Source organism: Erpetoichthys calabaricus, chromosome 11 (genome assembly GCF_900747795.2).
Source record: "Erpetoichthys calabaricus chromosome 11, fErpCal1.3, whole genome shotgun sequence".
NCBI classification, from domain to species: Eukaryota; Metazoa; Chordata; class Cladistia; order Polypteriformes; family Polypteridae; genus Erpetoichthys; species Erpetoichthys calabaricus.
Genome location: NC_041404.2, coordinates 3,393,248 through 3,410,557, shown reverse-complemented (window position 1 = coordinate 3,410,557; position 17,310 = coordinate 3,393,248). Strand labels below are relative to the sequence as shown.

Here is a 17,310-nt window from a genome sequence, read left to right as displayed (position 1 = left end):
TAAATACATCTCACTTTGAAGTGTGTGAATTACATTTCTAGCTATAAGCTACAATACCAACACAACCCCACCATTTTATTTTTATTTTTTTTTAACTAGAACCATTTTCACTTCAAATACAGAGGAAATTACAAGTAGAGAGAACATTAGAATCAAATGCAAAACAATGCCATTTTAATATACATGTATAAAGCTTTTCCTTATGTTTTCTCGCAATTGCACTGGTAACACTATTCCAAAAAGATCTTAAAAAAGGACATCATTAAAAGTAAGAACCACTACCACAGGTGTTCATTTTAGTCAACTGCTAATTGCAGTGGCTCAAAGGAGTTACTGAATGATATCTGAATAGGTGAGACCTAGTCTGATATTTCACCCCCCCCACTAGCACCACCTGGTGGTCACAAAACACAATTTTCAGATTAAGGGAAACATGAAGCCACATGGGATATTGCAACTGCTTCATATTAGAGTCAGGTCAAAGTCTGCCAAAGTCTTGAGTGGCCCCCGTACATCCATCCTGGGCTCACATGAGTTGGCTTCGTTTCAAAGACTTCCATATTACCTTAAGAAGGGGAACCGGTGGTGTGGGCAAGGGGAAAAAAAAAAAAAAAAAAAAAAAAAAAAAAAGACCTCCAAACACAAAAAGCTCAGGCTGCATTGCTACCCAAGTAAAAAGTTTTAACTAACACAATGTTGCCACCTTGTGGTTAAAATTTGTCAAAAAAAAAAAAAAAAAAAAAAACACATTGCAAGCACCCAGGACTGAACAGTTTCCAAGATTTTAAAATAATTTTACCCATTTCCCAAAGGAGAGTCTAAAGGCTCTGGGAATGTATTGCAAAGTATTCAAACAGCAAGGACAGGACTGCTCAAAAGTGTTGCATGAAAATGAATTACTTAACATAATCAACTGCAGTCCCAACCCACGACCCCTTTAGAACACTATCTATATGCCACTGGGAAAGAGACTTATTTTGCATTTTAGATCCAGGAGTTGTTAGCAGTGATAAACTGCCCAATGTAGTATACTAAGTGAGGCCATCAGGAAGGCAACAATGTTTAATTCAAGAATTACCAATGTTCAAATGTTCAATGTATAGGTCATAAATCTATTACTTGAAACTTGAATACATAATCTATAAACTGCTGCAAAGATGAACAGTGGAATGAGAGACGAACAAACAAGCTAAATATTAAGCACTATGCCACTCAATTCCACATGTAGATGGCAATTTGAAGATGGCTCAAACATATGGTTTTGAAAGATTTTAAAAATTGCAGCCATGTAAATATCCAATAAATTAAGTACACATCAGCTACTAAAAAATATTTAAAAAGTCATATTTATAGGAAAGGAGCAACACAGACATGGCAAACAGTTCGAAGCACACTATGGCTTGTGTCAGCTGCACAATTCCAGAACTGTGAAGTCTGAAGCAACATAAAACTTACCTCATGCAACACTGAAAATGTAAGGATCAGCACCAGAGGTGAAACATCAAGTTGAAAGAAAAAGTGCCCCCCAGCTCCAAATTGTTTTGACTCAAAATTGTGGTCATTAACTACAAAAGTCAAATGTAAAAATGTATATTACAAGAAAATGAGAAAAAAGGCTGGCATTTCTTATATCGATTGCATGTTTGCACAAAGTTAGTAAGATGCATGACACTGAAAAGACCAGTATTTGCAGTTAACAGCAGTAAGATAAGTGCGTTTTCCTTTACAAATAAGGGACACAGTACAAAAAATACATTCCACTAATTTATTTTTTTTTAAATATTTTTGAAAAAATATATGTTTTTACAGTTTTTTTTTTTTTAAACTTTAACACTATTCACATTCAACATATGTGGCAGTATAAACTACCAAAATCTGAAATAGATGAAGAGGAAAAACAAAAAACAAAACAAAAATAAACATTTTTGCTGTGCTGCAGACTTACAAGTAGTGTTTAAGAGAGGCACCATTCAAGTGAAACTGACAGGAAAGAATGTTACTATAACACCACATCATCTCTGCATTAACACTTACGATGCGTAACTTTATCTAATTTTGATCCATTACATGGTCACAGTTCAGCACATTTTATGTACAGTACTGTCCCTACCACTACCTGCACTCTTCTCCCTAATTAAAAAGGGGATTTTTGACTGTAGGTCTTCAGATTTAAACTGATGATGCAACTAAAACCCTAACAACTGCAGAGTTCAGTTTCAACTTTACTATTGAAGTTATGGAGAATTTACAGCAAACTATAGAACAGGTAATTGAAAATCAGTACAGGCAGTGTACAGCTTTACTGTAACAGACTTGTTCAAAAATACAAAATTTGATATTTTGGAGATGTATGTAAGCTACAGAAATGCCAATTGTTCACTTGATGCAGGCAAAGTAGTCCAGAGTGGCATAAGAGATCAAATTAAAAAATTAAAAAGAGGAATACTTAAGCTAATATTTCTCCTTGTAATATTCAAAACAAAATAAAATAAAATACAAGATTAACTCCAACTGCGTGCATTTTAAATACGTTTGTGTTTTATCATCTCTAAACAAAACTGAAACAGAAAAATCAAGAAACTGCCCTTCTCCCAACCCTTGCCTCCCTCCCTTGTGTAAATGTATTTATTATTCAGATGACTGAGATACCCAGTAGCAAAAAACTGAACTGAAAGGTCTACCATCAAGGTAAATTAAATGTTATACAGGTTGCACAAGTACCACTCAAAGAACGGTGCCTCTTAATACCCCAAATAATCAGAAATATAGCTAATAAAAGCTTTTTGATAACAGTCTCAGCACTTGAATTAAGCATGCAGGACTAACAGAAAACTTTGGCAATGCATTAAGTGTAACACAGTGACAAAGAGAAGCTTTCACAATTGATGTTCTAATACTGGCTTCACAGTGTGGAGGTTGTGCTACATCCACCAAGAGAGGCCCATGTTCCAAATTCAGTATTTAACACCAGGGACAAACTCTTTAGCATTTGGGTTCAAATTACTGTTTACCTGTAAAAACAACAACAAAAAAAAAAGTTAATTTTAACAAAAGTGAATATTTAAAAGCACTCTAGCCATCAGAAACAATGGTAAGCTTACACCCATTTTTGATACAGATTTAAACTTCCAATCTCTTTACAGCAAAAAAAAAAAAAAAAAAAAAAGATTATCTCCCACCATTACAAAAAATTAACTTGTACCCAAATAAAGACAGCAGTCAATTTTCTTGATGCAGCACTCAGGTTTGAAACTTAAAGTTAGAAAGTTGTCATACATTTTTAAAATCTGACCTAAACTTGCTTGAATATGCATACATGCCATTTCAAATGCAACAGAACAAACTTCTTACTGGAGGGCTCATGTGCATGTGTCGCTTTAAGGACTGCTACCCTCATAACAGAAGATGGCACCAAACAGTTACTGGAAATAAACTCTTGAATAAAAATCTTGCTCAAGTCTTTTAAACAATAATCAAAGAACAAGGAAATGTTGAACACCTAGAAAAGAATAAAACAAGCACTTGAAACATCTTATAGACTGTTTTAGAAAGTAAGCCAATATACAGTCTCTGCCTAGTTCTACATAGCTGTTCCAGATAATTCTGCTCAACAATTACAGGGAAGATTCTTAAAACATTTTTGTAATCAAACATTTACTGCTTCATGTTACTCTTGATCAAATGATACATGGAAGAGTTCTGAAGCTGCCATATTTCACACCTGCATACAACAATGCACTGCTGTTACTTGTTCCAAACTTAATCATGTGCGGTCGACACCAAATGCAACAACTACACATGGTTTCATATGTTCAGTCTCTTGACATTTACTTTTAATAGAATTGAAATTCCCACAAAAATCTAACCACTCATTTTCCTGAAACTGCTCATTAAGATGAGCAAATTCTCTTTTCAAAAGGTTTAATGAGTACTGCACATCCAATTTTGACACAGCAATGACAACTACTTTGCAAGATGCATGGTTTCTTCAATGGGTCGATTCACAACCTATTGCTATTTTGAAAATGAAGGGGCAAAACCTAAAAATGAAAACAAAAAGGCTAACTTTCTTTGGATTAAACCTTAATGTTGAAATGTACACAACATTCTCACCCATGCACTTCTAAATTTCAATTGAAACTAAAAAGGCAATTGATGAAAAGTTGGAATCGACAACTAATACTAATGGAACAGCACATATATGCTGGAAGGTTTGCTGGAGCAGAAAATAACCCCTGGGGCTTATGCCTCAAATTCAGAATTATCTGGGACTAATGCCTAATCGGTGGGGTTTGATCGAGAACATCACACTCCTTGCTCCATTAGAACTACGGACAAAAGAAACTTGCCAATGTGAAGCTTTAGCTTCTAATGTTATTCCCTCAGTTAATACATTAAGACAACTGTTGACTAAGGAAGCTCATATGGACTTTGGTGTCCAAACCAGTAAAAGTGCTTTCTTGGAGGCTGTAAATTATTTCATTGAGATTTACACAGAACTCGTACTCTGTTGCCACTACTGTAGACCAAAGATGCAGAGGTAGCATTACTGACACTCGAAATGCTGAAAGAGCAGACAGTAGAGAAAGGCCAAGATAAAATGAGGAGGGAGACATGCACGCTCTTCAAAATGTACAGCAAAATGCCTGAAGAGAACACATTGAGGCCTCAGGAAAAACAGCCAGATGGCAGCAGGTTTTATTTAAAAAAAAAAAAAAAAAAAAAAAAAAGTACCTTACACTAACTACAGTATTGTGTTACTTAAGACGTGCTATACGGTATTGTGGGATCTATCGGTTTTTGCTCAGAACTTTTAGGATCAGCCTATATGGGTTTCTAAATTGTTAGCCTGCATGGTTATTAGTCATTAGTTAAACAGTGAGCATCCGGTGTTACTCACCCCTTTAAAAAAACCACTAGTTTTCATCTAGCAGCTGATGCAACTATAGCATATGCTTCTTTCCTTCATATTTGTTTCATGGCTGTTGACTGAGTAGATATGAAAGATATGATTGAGATACGAAAGATGGCACTGAATACAAATACTGTATATGTATGCATGCTATTTCACAGGTGCAGGGATTTCTGCCAGAAGCACCAAAATCCACTGAAACGACCATTGCTAAAGTAGCATGCAAGTTCGTGTGAGCCTCATGTACTGGCATGGACAGCAAGAGATTATTCAGTGCAGCTTCTAATGTGATCAACGAAAGCAGTAAATTTCCTTGGATAAGGTGGAGATGCTCTTGTTCATTAAGAAACGCCTCCCCAGCATGCAAAAAAGTTCTTTATAGTTTAATTTTCCATTTTAAAATTGTCAATTTATTCCATCAAAAAGAAAAAAAATGTAATACTACAGCCTGTAATACCATGGATCAGCCAGCCAACTAAATGTGGTTGAGCAGAAGCCTTTTTTTAAAATTATAAATCTGCAAAAAAAGTGGTATTACTTATTCTGTTGTCATATCATTTTAGCATTTTTTCCTCAATTTCCATTATTGTTGAATTTGTTCCATCAAAAAAGATAGATGGGTTATTTAAAGCAACAGCCTACAAAACCACTTCCCACATAAGTTTGATTGAATGCGGTATCCAAAATGTATACAAATGTTACATTTCTCTAACGCTCATCCAGACAGATCAAGTTTCATATTTCTTTGTATCTTACAAATGTGAATACAAGTATCAGTAGGCAAGTACAAACAAATAGACATACTTGTATCAGCATCAGACCAGATTTCCCATATTGGGTCATCCCTAGTCAGAATTTGTTCTGATGTCCATGCCTTTTTCTCTGCAGTGTGCCAGGATAGGCTTTTGCTCCCTGATCCTCTGAACTGGAATAAGCAAGATTGAGAAGGACTAGGAGCTTATCGTGATCTGTTGCTAAAACCAAAGGACACTTCTAAAAAGACCATAAGTGAAAATGAAGGCGATTTGTAATCACAGGAAAGGCGTCTTACAAAGTCCCTACTTTTCTACTGAAATGTCCTTCTTTGACTTTTGAAAAATACTTTGACTTGGGCGCTGCCGCAAGTGGCAGCTATTCCAGCAGCTCCGTGTATGACTATTTTTCTACCTTTTTCTCTATTTCACTGTTAACTCCCATCACTCTTTTATGTGGACTCGTTCCCAGGCCACTTTTTACTACTTGTGAATTTCCCCTTGGGATTAATAAAAGTATCTGTCTTTTTCAGAGTTAGATAAACTCAGATAAGATAGCAGCCTACCACCAATTTTCTTGAATTGAATCAATTTTATGAATAAACCTCTAGGAGTACAAACAATGAGGTTTCCAATGTATGTAGAGCTGTGATCACAGCATCAGAAGTTTTTGCGGCTCTTCCACAAATACAGATACATTCATTAGGGTCACTGACATGCGTAGTTACATTTTTTTATGTGCGTGTATCATGTTGACAGTCTGTTGCCATGATTTACAACAGCCATCTTACCTCAAATTTCAGTGTTCAGAGATTTTTCAGGAATGAAAGCAAATTTAAATAATTTACTATTGGGAGACTAAAGACACACACACCCCAATAGCCCATTAAAATGGCTGCTACCAAAAACATTAACAGCCAGTAAGAAAATGTTAAGAAAATGCTGTGCTAGAATAATAGATCTTCAACCCGGAATGAAATGAATGGAATAAATGCAGGTCTTTCACCACACTGTGGTGTGGCATGGCACTTTCTAGATCTTCATATTGTACACACATGTATATACAGTATGTACAGATTGCACTGCTATCCTAATTGATTGTTATTTGCAATTAATACCCAATAACAATTAAAAATCCATTAACTAGAGCTGTATTGATTGGCAATTGACTGCAATCAGGTTATTGCTCTGCATCACGTGATTAGTATCTATATGCAAATAAAATAAAGGCAATAATTGACCAATGTAGTACATGAATATCTCCACAGAAAACAAGCTAGAGTCCACTCTCAACATTTATATACCACATTACATCCAATGTAGCTTAAAGTGCTTTACAAAATGAGAAAAAAAAAAAAAAAAAAAAAAAAAAACAGCAAGAAAGAATAACAAAATAAGGTCAAATGGCAGGGAGGACGGGGGGGGGGGGGGGGCGGGGGGGGGGGGGGGGGGGTGTGGGTTTGGGGTGCTGGGAACCTCCAGTTAAGCAGATGAAAAAAATCTGCATGGGTTCTAAGGACAAAAAAACTGCGCTACATAAAATGTTCCTAAATCAGTCCTTTGTTGTCATGCTTCACTTGATAGGATTTTGATGAAGAAGGTCACACATTACTGTTACCTAACGAAACAAATTTCTAGATTTAAAAAAAGCTCTCATGCTCTTGGGGAAGAAAAAAAAAATCTGATCAGCTAGAATATAATTTATGTTCACCCATCAAAAACCCCCAAGTTGTTACTCTCTCTCTCTCTCTCAACTGCCCATACTCAACAAATCCTTTCCATTTCTTAAGTGTTATAGGTTACAGAAATGTGCTACAAAAACATTTTACCTTCACAAAATACTCTTCAAGACTAAGTCTTCATTTTTTTTATTGAGGTGTACTGAAAGCAAACATGAGCTTTTCTCTGAACCTCTAAATCGGTCACTCAGTGTTCTAGAGGTTTAAAAAACATCTCGTAGACTTCAAAAAAAACCACAAGCTTCAACACAATTAAGACTTCATGACTATCAAGAGCAAAACAGTGCTTAGTATGGTGAAGAACTGTGCACTTCGCAACGTGGGCTGAAGGGTCTTTGAAGTTATCCTTTACTTGCTTTGGAACAGTTTGGATACTAGAACATCTGTCTATAAACTGGTATTGATAAAGTCGAAATTTTAGTATTGATCCATACAGTAAACTGCACAATAGAAAAAGGGAACACATTTCATCTCTGGATGTGTACAAATTCTACAAAAATATTAACTTTATAATCTTTAAAGACCGCTTGGCAAATCTTGTTCCAGAGACTTCTCATTAAATACTGTATGTTGGAGTAAGAAGGGGAAAATCTTTTAGTTAATAAAAAAAGCGAGGATGAATTTCAGGGAGACAAAACCTCTCTACATAATCTAGAATAGACAATCAGAATTACTTGCACATTTCAGCAGTTTTACTGAGCAAAAGGCAAAGCAGTTGCAGAACACTGCATTAATAAAGTCCAACTAACTGCTGTACTCAAATGATCCACACCCACCTTGTGATAAATTTTGTAAGGTAAAAGCTTTCTGCTCAAATGTCACTATTCAAATATAATTTGGTTCCGACTTCGAGTAAACCCCCACCACCACAACATTCAATTGTAAAAGAATAATTGTTCATTTTACCCAGCACTAATTCTGGCATAATGCTACACCACAACTGCTGTGCAGTACTAGATTTTAAACTGTTTTTGAACATTACTTCCACAATCAACATATGTAATTCAGAATTGTTGGCCTGTACTCTAATAAAACACTCTTCTGCTTTTTAAACACTCATTAAAAATGTATTTCAGTTACCCCCTATTCTGCTTTTATGATTAACAGGTGTACTAAGAACAAATTTCTGAAATACTTTGAGCACCACATTACGAATCGCTCTGCTCCTGACCCTGTCCCTATGCACTGTTATACCTCCTTTGTATAAAACAAAAAGTTGGCTCCCACTCTCAACACAGACAGAACGTCTGCAAATAAAAGGGCAAACATCAGTAATAACAGCAATAAAAAGTATTTTCAAGGTCAGCATTTCACATTTAGCTATCCAAGGCAATACAGAATGGCATAAAATATGCACCTTTAGTGTTACGCCAACAGCCACCTATGCCCAAATCAAAGACACAGCAGGCACAGGGGTTGATGGGGGTTACACATATTTAAGCTGCCTCTATAACATGGGAAAGGGACCCTACATTTACTTTAATGCAGTAATCTATTCCATTACCATTGACTCCTATTCACACCACATTAACATCTAGCACTACAAGCTTAAACTGTCTTCCAGCTCCCAAACTACCTAAAGTTATGCTTCCACCAAATAAGGATTTACTTAAAGAACATATTACAACATTTAGTTAACTCATGGTGCCTCAGTTTATATAAACCAAATATCAGTGACCTTGTGTCTTGTGTTAAAGTGCCAAAAAGCTACATTTCTTAGCCAGATTGGGATTTTAAAATGATTACATTTAGAGTGTTTACACAGTCATGACAGACTTTGTCCTGGATTCATATACACATTAAAAGGTAGTGTTGGGTGATATGGATAAATTTATCATGTGTTTTTCATATCAGCTGATATGGATACCATGATAAAAGTCAAATCACTGTGTCAGACTTGAAGGCTTCTTTTTACTCCTAAGTGAGAGATGAAGACACAAGGTTAATTTTGGATTACAAGTACCCTAAGTTCTTGTCAATAAGCCGCGGCTTATCTAAGGAAAAAAGTTGTGAAAATGAAAAAATAGAATATCGGCTTATACACAAGTCTGGCTTATACATTCATCGCGGGGGTTGCGTTCCAGAGCCACCCGCGAAATAATATCCGCGAAGTAGAAACCATATGTTTATATGGTTATTTTTATATTGTCATGCTTGGGTCACAGATTTGCGCAGAAACACAGGAGGTTGTAGAGAGACAGGAACGTTATTCAAACACTGCAAACAAACATTTGTCTCTTTTTCAAAAGTTTAAACTGTGCTCCATGACAAGACAGAGATGACAGTTCTGTCTCACAATTAAAAGAATGCAAACATATCTTCCTTTTCAAAGGAGTGCAAAGCAAGCAGTCAAAAAAAAAATCAATAGGGTTTTTTTGGCTTTTAAGTATGCGAAGCACCGCCGGTACAAAGCTGTTGAAGGCGGCAGCTCACACCCCCTCTGTCAGGAGCAGGAAGAGAGAGGAAGAGAGAGAGAGAGAGAGAGAGAGATAAAAAAAATCAATACGTGCCCTTTGAGCCCGTGCAGCATTTCTTTCAGGAAGCAGCTGCACACAGCCCCCCTGCTCACACCCCCCTACATCAGCGCAAGAGAGAGAGAGAGAGAAAGTAAGCTGGATAGCTTCTCAGCCATCTGCCAATAGCGTCCCTTGTATGAAATCAACTGGGCAAACCAACTGAGGAAGCATGTACCAGAAATTAAAAGACCCATTGTCCGCAGAAATCCGCGATATATATTTAAATATGCTTACATATAAAATCACAATTTAAATGACCGCTACGCGCTCGTGTTGACTCGGCGACGCCCAGAGCAGAAAGAACGCGCTCTGGCCGCTCCAACCGCGCCATGCGGGGAGTGAGAGAGACGGCAATATCTCACACTCTCTCCCCCCTTAAAGAAAGTAAATGGGCGCGAGTGAGACCACTGACCTCCCTCCCTTCTATTAGTTATAGGTTATAGTACGTTCGGCTTATCCATGAGTCCGGCTTATCTATGATACGATTTTATTTTAAAAATTCGTATGATTTTTGGTCTCCGGCTAATACATGAGTCCGGCTTATAGACAAGAACTTAGGGTATTTTCTGTCAGTACATGACAAATGTACTATAGAACATTAAGCTACTTTTTATATTTATTATATATATTTATATTCTGACCATTCAAAAGCTTTCAATTTTAACAGGAAAACATTTGGTCAACCCAAAACCTTAAACTTCTAAACTCCTAAATCTAAAACTAAAATCAGATATCATGTGTTACAGGAAAAAAGTAAATTCTTTGGTCAGTTCTAAATAAAGTTGGTATTAATACAAAATCCAAAAAAAAACAAAAAACCTTCAAACTGTTTTAAATGATTGGGGGAGAAAAAAAATGCAGACAAAAAAACATGCTGTATATATCCGCAGTACAAATTCAAACAACTTCCAAATGTAAACAAAGAAAATCAAACAATTGACAAATTCACTGAAATTGTGGTCAACTTATGCGCCAAGGCAAAAGAAAAAAAGGGAAAAGAAATCCCCATGAGTACAGCACTTACTTGGGTCTGGGACTGTAAAGTCTTGCATTGTGCATACTCTAAAGGATGACACTGCTTTAAACGGTTCAAAAGAGTGACTTTACCGGTCTTTGTGAGTAAATGCTTTTGAGACTATTTGCTGTGCATGTTACTCTGCTTCTCAGTCTTTAAATAGCCAAAATATTTCCACACTACCAAATTTCTTGGGCTCTTTTCAATAATGTCCAAATCTTTTGAGCCTTGGGCTGTGTCCATTGGATTGTCATTGGTAAAGCCGTTTTTAAATTTTCGTTTATATTTTTTGCTATTTTCTCTTTTATCTCGCTCCCACTCCTGATGTACTGGCATGTTCAGCTGCTGTTACACTCTGTTCTGTGTGCATCAAACTAACCCGACGTGGTCGCAACTCTATTAAAGCCACGCGATTGGTTCGGCGTTATGAAAATCTTATGATAATGAGAATAGCACGTCTGTCAAAACATGGAATGAGTTCTATCAACTTAGATCTCTATTGAGGAAAAGCTTATTTCACAATAATTATCTTTTTATCAACCAGTCCCAGTAACAGGTGCAAAGAGTGCCAGAATCCACTTTTTCTCCTTAATCACCGCGCTTTGTACATTCAGAAAACCCTACTTTGGTGAAGTGCTTTACTCCAAGTGTCACTTTCATCTATAAGCTGCAAGACAGTCTTTAACATCAGTTCATATCAATGTATATAAGCAAACACAAATATACATGTAGTACTTAGTCCAATATGCTGAATTGTAATAGGAATATTCAACCATTTTTGGCTAATTTGACAGTCCCAGCAGATAAATGCCCTTTAAAGCATTTAATGTCGCAGTTTCCATTTTGTGCTATTATACGTACCACAAGATCATCCAACACATTTCCATCGCCAATAACTAATCCATTTAGTTGGTCCTGAAGCTGATTAATGGTTTGTGGCAAATCCCGAGCTGGAATGAACCATTCATGCTCTTCTTCCTCTTCTAACATCTCTTGAAAACAACGTTCGATAAATTCTTCCTCCCATAGCTCTTCCTCAATCTTAAAAAAGTAAAGCTTATTTTATTCAAAGCACATAAATCAGATTTTGCAAAATTTTTTTCCTAAGGCTTTGGACTATAAATTAAAGTTTACAGTTATGACATGTTGAGAAAATTAAAATGTCACTTCTAAACAAAGGCAAAACAATGCTATTACTAAACAAATCAATAAAATGCACTTGCAACACAAAAGGAACTCTGGGATATTAAATACAAGAAACTTTAAATACTTGTAACATTTTAAAAATTACTTTTAAAGATAGAAGCATTAAGCAATTTCACACATATAGGCTATGCTAGGAAGTTAGAATAAATGTTTGCATTCAAAAAAAGTTGGGTGAAGAACCCCAAGAAAAAAAAACAAATTCACAGGTCAAGAACCAATATAAAGCCCAAGAATCTGCGATTTTGTGTATGTGTGAGCAAAGCCAAAAAACTGGCAGATAAAATCAGGCGAAGTGTCATGGAATCCTCATTTACAACATACCAAAATTCACACAAGGGAACCAATTAAAAGAAACAAAAACTAAATGTGTTGCTCAATGTTAAAATAGAACCGTCTTTTTTGAGGGTAAATTTTTTGAAAGAATCAACAGAAGGTGAAGCAATTGCAAAGCTGAGAAGAGGGTGCTCATCACAAATCTCCTGGAAACAAATATTCTGGAACAAAAGAAGAAAAGCAAAAACTGTTTTGAATTTGACCATTTTATTTCTGATCAACAGTGTTTTTTAATACAAAATTGACACACAAGTTTGGTACTGGTCCACTGCTACTTGCTAATGTATTTATTTGAGAAGATCAAATAAGTGAAGCTGGAGGTCAGTAGTCACCCCAGTTTATGTGAACAAGCAAAACCTGACATTCTCCTAATTGTGAATCCAGGAGTTTCTAATGTCATGAGAGACAACTTGTGACAATTTTCAAAGTGACCTTATATGCATACGAATACACTTTTTTTCCCCCCCTGGGGCTTCTTTGACAAGACGAGATAAGGAACTCTGGACTTCTGTATGCTATGGTATCTATTATTAAACATCAATTGTCTCAAATTAACTGGCATATTAACAAATGATATGCCAGTGATTTGTGACCCCACTTTATCAAGATTCTGCAGGCTTTGTCCTGAATTGCTGCAGATATTTCATCCGCCAACTGGCAAACAAAAGCTATACATTATCACTCCAAAGGGCTTTGCAGCTTCAGTGGCTAACACAGTACGCTATGATTTTAATAATCAAACAAAAACTGGCACTATGTTAAAAACAACCGTCTGACTTTTATAATCTTGTTTAAAGTAGAGTCATCCTGCAAGACTCATGGACTCAACAGTACATACAGTGTTGTAAACTGTTCAGGATATAAAGAAGTTTCAAGGTGAAGATTTACTTAACTATTCATGGTGTCAGAAAGTGGGACAGGTTGCATGAGGATTATCACATCCAGCTAGGAATTTCACTGTACTCTATTCTGGACAATAAATGGCCCTAACAAACCTTAACACTTACTACTGCCCTTGTGATCACACTAAACCATTTTAATGTGTTCATTAGAAAAACTGAGGAGATAATAAAAACATTTAATGTGCTATTTAGGGCAGATTTCAGTCGTGATGTTTTAGGGAGTTAAAAATATAACTCAAGTTACTGAAATACTTTAACATGCCAACTTGAGCCACATTAAGTGGCAAGAGGGCGTTTATAAGACTTACTTTATGGGTATATTGAATGGGTTACCTTAGGCTCAAAAACAAGAACAGCTTGGGATACTGATGCTGATGTGTATTCTAACTTAATATCTTGACTTTAAAAGTTGAAGAATGTGTCAAGTATGTTCAGATTATAGTGCTTGTGGGCTATTGGGGGGGGAGAGAGAAGAGTTGATTAGTAAATGTCTTTATAGTGTACATAAGTGCAACTTTTTTCCCAAGTTTCTCCAAATCAAATTCCATGCCGCAAATGTTATGGCAATACACAAGTGTACATGTCACTAAGCATAACTTCTGTGTAAATATTACAAGTATTAGTCAGATCCTGCATTTTTGACTACTTATTTCAAGCCAGGAAAAGGTTTATCAACAGGTTCCATTACTAGCTGCATGAAAAACTTGATAGAAAACATCTACAGCAACTTCTGCTCGAAAGAAAGAGGAGAAAGAAAATGTCAACAGACCTGTCTGTTAAATTCTTCCTCATTCTCCATCCACATGTATTCAGCAAAAGGATTGTCCTCTTCATGGCCCTGTCCATTAATTATCACTTCATCACCAATGATGCTAGGAGTAGTGCTGCTTCGGCTGGGGTCTTTCATTTCTGTTCAATAAAGGAAAATGTACATTACTCCTGGAAGATAAATCTGATCAAATCAACAACCAGGTACCTATTTAAATCGACTGAAGCTGTTCGCTTATCTGCATGAAAAGGGAATGCAACAGATGGGTGTGTATTATATAAGGAGACAACTGCTTATAACTAACTGCTCTACCTTAATTTCTAACTTCAAAGTGGTGTTTAACATTGACAGGTCACAGAACACCAATAACAATACAGCTAATACTAAATATAAAATACTGCCACTAGTTCAAAAGAAAACTGTTATGGTATTACAAACAGGAAGAACACCTAGTGAAGAAACGCTCTACTCTCTTAAAAAAGCCTCTGACGTAAACAATGACTGTACCAGCTGAACTTTGACTCACAATAAACACCATGAAAACTTGCAGAGGTAAATAAATTTAAGTTTCCTGTCAATTGAAGGGCACTGCCAAGCATGGAAATATCCAGCACGTGTCTGGAGAGAATATAAATCTTGCGCAAATACTTCTATAAAGCGCCTGCTTTACCATAACGGTTATTGCACACCAAAAATGCATGCGGCTGGTGTAATTAAATAATTACTGCATCCCCCAGAAACAAAAGGCTCGGCGTAGAACAGACTAGCCAATTGTCTAAAATCAGAGCATGAAATATTTAGGAGTGTATGGACCATTAAAAGTTACACATGATTCAGGCATTCGAAGTTCACCAAGTTTGATAATAAGTGGTAAGAAATAACCGCTACATAGCCTGGCAACGACAACTGCACGCTCTTTCGGAAACTGGGCCGTAGCGAGAAGAGACTCCGCTACAGATACATTTTTAAAAATCGCAAGCAGGAAAGCAGCCTCGTCTGAAGAGACGCTTCACTGTTGTCCATAGCAACTGCCACGTTTAACATTCGTCTAAATGTATTCGAACATTTTATGCTGGAAGCGCCCGAATGCACGGCGTTTCGCATTACATTAGAAAGTAAGGCCACGTTTAATGCAAGACTATCGGAAGCACTACCGCAGTGGTCCATGAGACGGCTAAGCACCCTCCTCTGCAAATTAAAATTAGCAATAACTGTTCCAGAGACGCAAACCGTTTACACAAAACAGGGAAGGGTGGTGATTAATTTCCCGTATGTTTACGCTAGACAGCACACCAAAACATTTCTTCGATGACAAAAAAGTCTATGCCCATAAACCAGTAAGATAATGCAAGTGTCCAAACAGTACTAATGTTAACATTGCAAAAATGCCACTGTACGGTTTTCGACTAGCTTTTCACTTGTTTGTCTCCTTCCCGCTTTCTTTTGTAACAAATTCTGCCATCTTGATGATTCATCGTCAGACTCGAAAACATTCCAGTGCGTAGCATTATTGAGTAAGAAAGGAACGACAAAAAACACTTCCTACCGAAAGTTTTCGAATGTTCAGAGAAAGCTACTGAGCGTTGAGAAGCTAATGTTCAAAATGCCCCCAAAACGTTCTCTCGCTTTTCAAAGCGCTTTTCAGCTTTAATGGCCGCTCTGCTTCTTTGTTTTGATAACACAGCTGCACGCACTCCGCACTGACGTCACTGGGCCCCGCCCGCGCGTCGATTCCGCTTTATGAAGATGGAGGAAGTGTGGGCGGGGCCTGTTTGTGTGCTCCTCGTATACGAGACGTCGTGCGGCTAGTTAGTTGACCATCAATTAAGTACGTTGAAGTTATTCCGGATATAGAAAACTGGTGAAGGGCAAAGGTACGTTGTTCATGCTCATACAAGGCCTGTCATACTAGTCGAATTTAAAGTCGGTTTTAAATGGTACATAAAAAAGCACACAAACATACCAGTCCGCACGCAGACCAATCCAACCCTAATACTTAAAGAACTACAAAAAAGCTTGTTTAGATGATAGTTGGAAACTTTACTAATCCCGTAGTAAATCGCAAGGTTACAGCAACAGACAACAAAATGCACACATATACATATAACAAGAATAATCATAATCTTAAGAATTCTAGCAAGGTACAAATACACATATAACATGAGTGATCTGAAAGTAAATTAATGAAGTGTAGGTATTTACTGAGTGTAAATTGATTAGAACTGCACAGCCGTATTAAATTACAAATTCACAATACAGGATGTCAATGGGCACGGTATATTGCACATAATATGTTAAGATGTTTACTAGATCATCTCGGTACCATTCAGCACACAGGGAACAAGACCATTTTGGCTGACGGGTGACTTTTTATAGAGCCTGATATCTTAAGGGTGGGAATTACCTCACACAGCATTCCTTGGAGCATCATAGTTGTTTCGGTGTGTTAATGAATGTCCTTCTCATTTTAGGCAAATCCCCATACATGGGGTGAGAGTCATTGTCCAGAAAAGTAAGTGGCGTTCTGAGTTACCTCTGTTCTGTCATTTCACCCAGCAAGTCCAGCCTTAATAGTAAGATTGAACTAGCCTTTTTAATCAGTTTGTTTGGTCTGTTGGCATCACCTGCATTAATGTCTTTTCACCAGCAAACTACTACACAGAAAAATACACTGGCCACTACAGACTGGTGAAAATGTGCATGACTTAAAATTCCTCAGAAAATAAAGGCAAGTATGACCCTTCTTTTATACAGCTGCTGTATTGGTAATCCAGTTAAGCCTGTTGCACATGTCCTCAGTACCTCCACATCTTTACCATCAATGAGACCCAGGAGAAGAGATGACTTGACCCTTCTGAAGTCTAAAATCATCTTTGTCTTATTGATGTTGAGCTGCAGGTGGTTCAGTTTGCAAAACTGAACAAAGTCCTCCACTAGTGTTTTGCATTCATTCTTTTGCCCACTGTTGAAAATCTGTAAAAGAGAGCCTGGCCTTGGTCCATCTTTATCTTTTGCTGTTACAGAAAATCACCATGGTCTACCTTAGAAGAGAAACTTCTTCTTTTTCTTTCGGCTGCTCCCATTAGGGGTTGCCACAGTGGATCATCTTTTTCCATATCTTGCTGTTCTCTGCATCTTGTTCTGTTACACCCATCACCTGCATGTC

General features: G+C 37.0%; 1 protein-coding gene across 1 annotated transcript; it reads right to left on the bottom strand.

Annotated features, from left to right (window-relative positions):
* Positions 1-1,751: 1,751 nt before the first annotated feature.
* LOC114660146 (polyadenylate-binding protein-interacting protein 2) lies at positions 1,752-15,867 on the bottom strand. The gene is made up of 4 exons (XM_028812648.2): positions 15,691-15,867; positions 14,145-14,284; positions 11,796-11,975; positions 1,752-3,011 (listed from the first exon to the last, which is right to left on the bottom strand). The coding sequence occupies exons 2-4, from the start codon at positions 14,280-14,282 to the stop codon at positions 2,955-2,957; spliced, it is 375 nt and encodes a 124-aa protein (XP_028668481.1). The 5' UTR covers positions 14,283-14,284; positions 15,691-15,867; the 3' UTR covers positions 1,752-2,954.
* Positions 15,868-17,310: the final 1,443 nt, after the last annotated feature.

Excerpts from the sequence above, each read along its gene's own strand:
- LOC114660146 (XM_028812648.2), bottom strand. The coding sequence starts at position 14,282 with ATGAAAGACCCCAGCCGAAGCAGCACTACTCCTAGCATCATTGGTGAT. Across the intron at positions 11,976-14,144 it reads AGGAAGAATTTAACAGACAG|ATTGAGGAAGAGCTATGGGA; the intron begins GTCTGTTGACAT and ends TACTTTTTTAAG. Across the intron at positions 3,012-11,795 it reads ATGTGTTGGATGATCTTGTG|GTAAACAGTAATTTGAACCC; the intron begins GTACGTATAATA and ends TTGTTTTTACAG.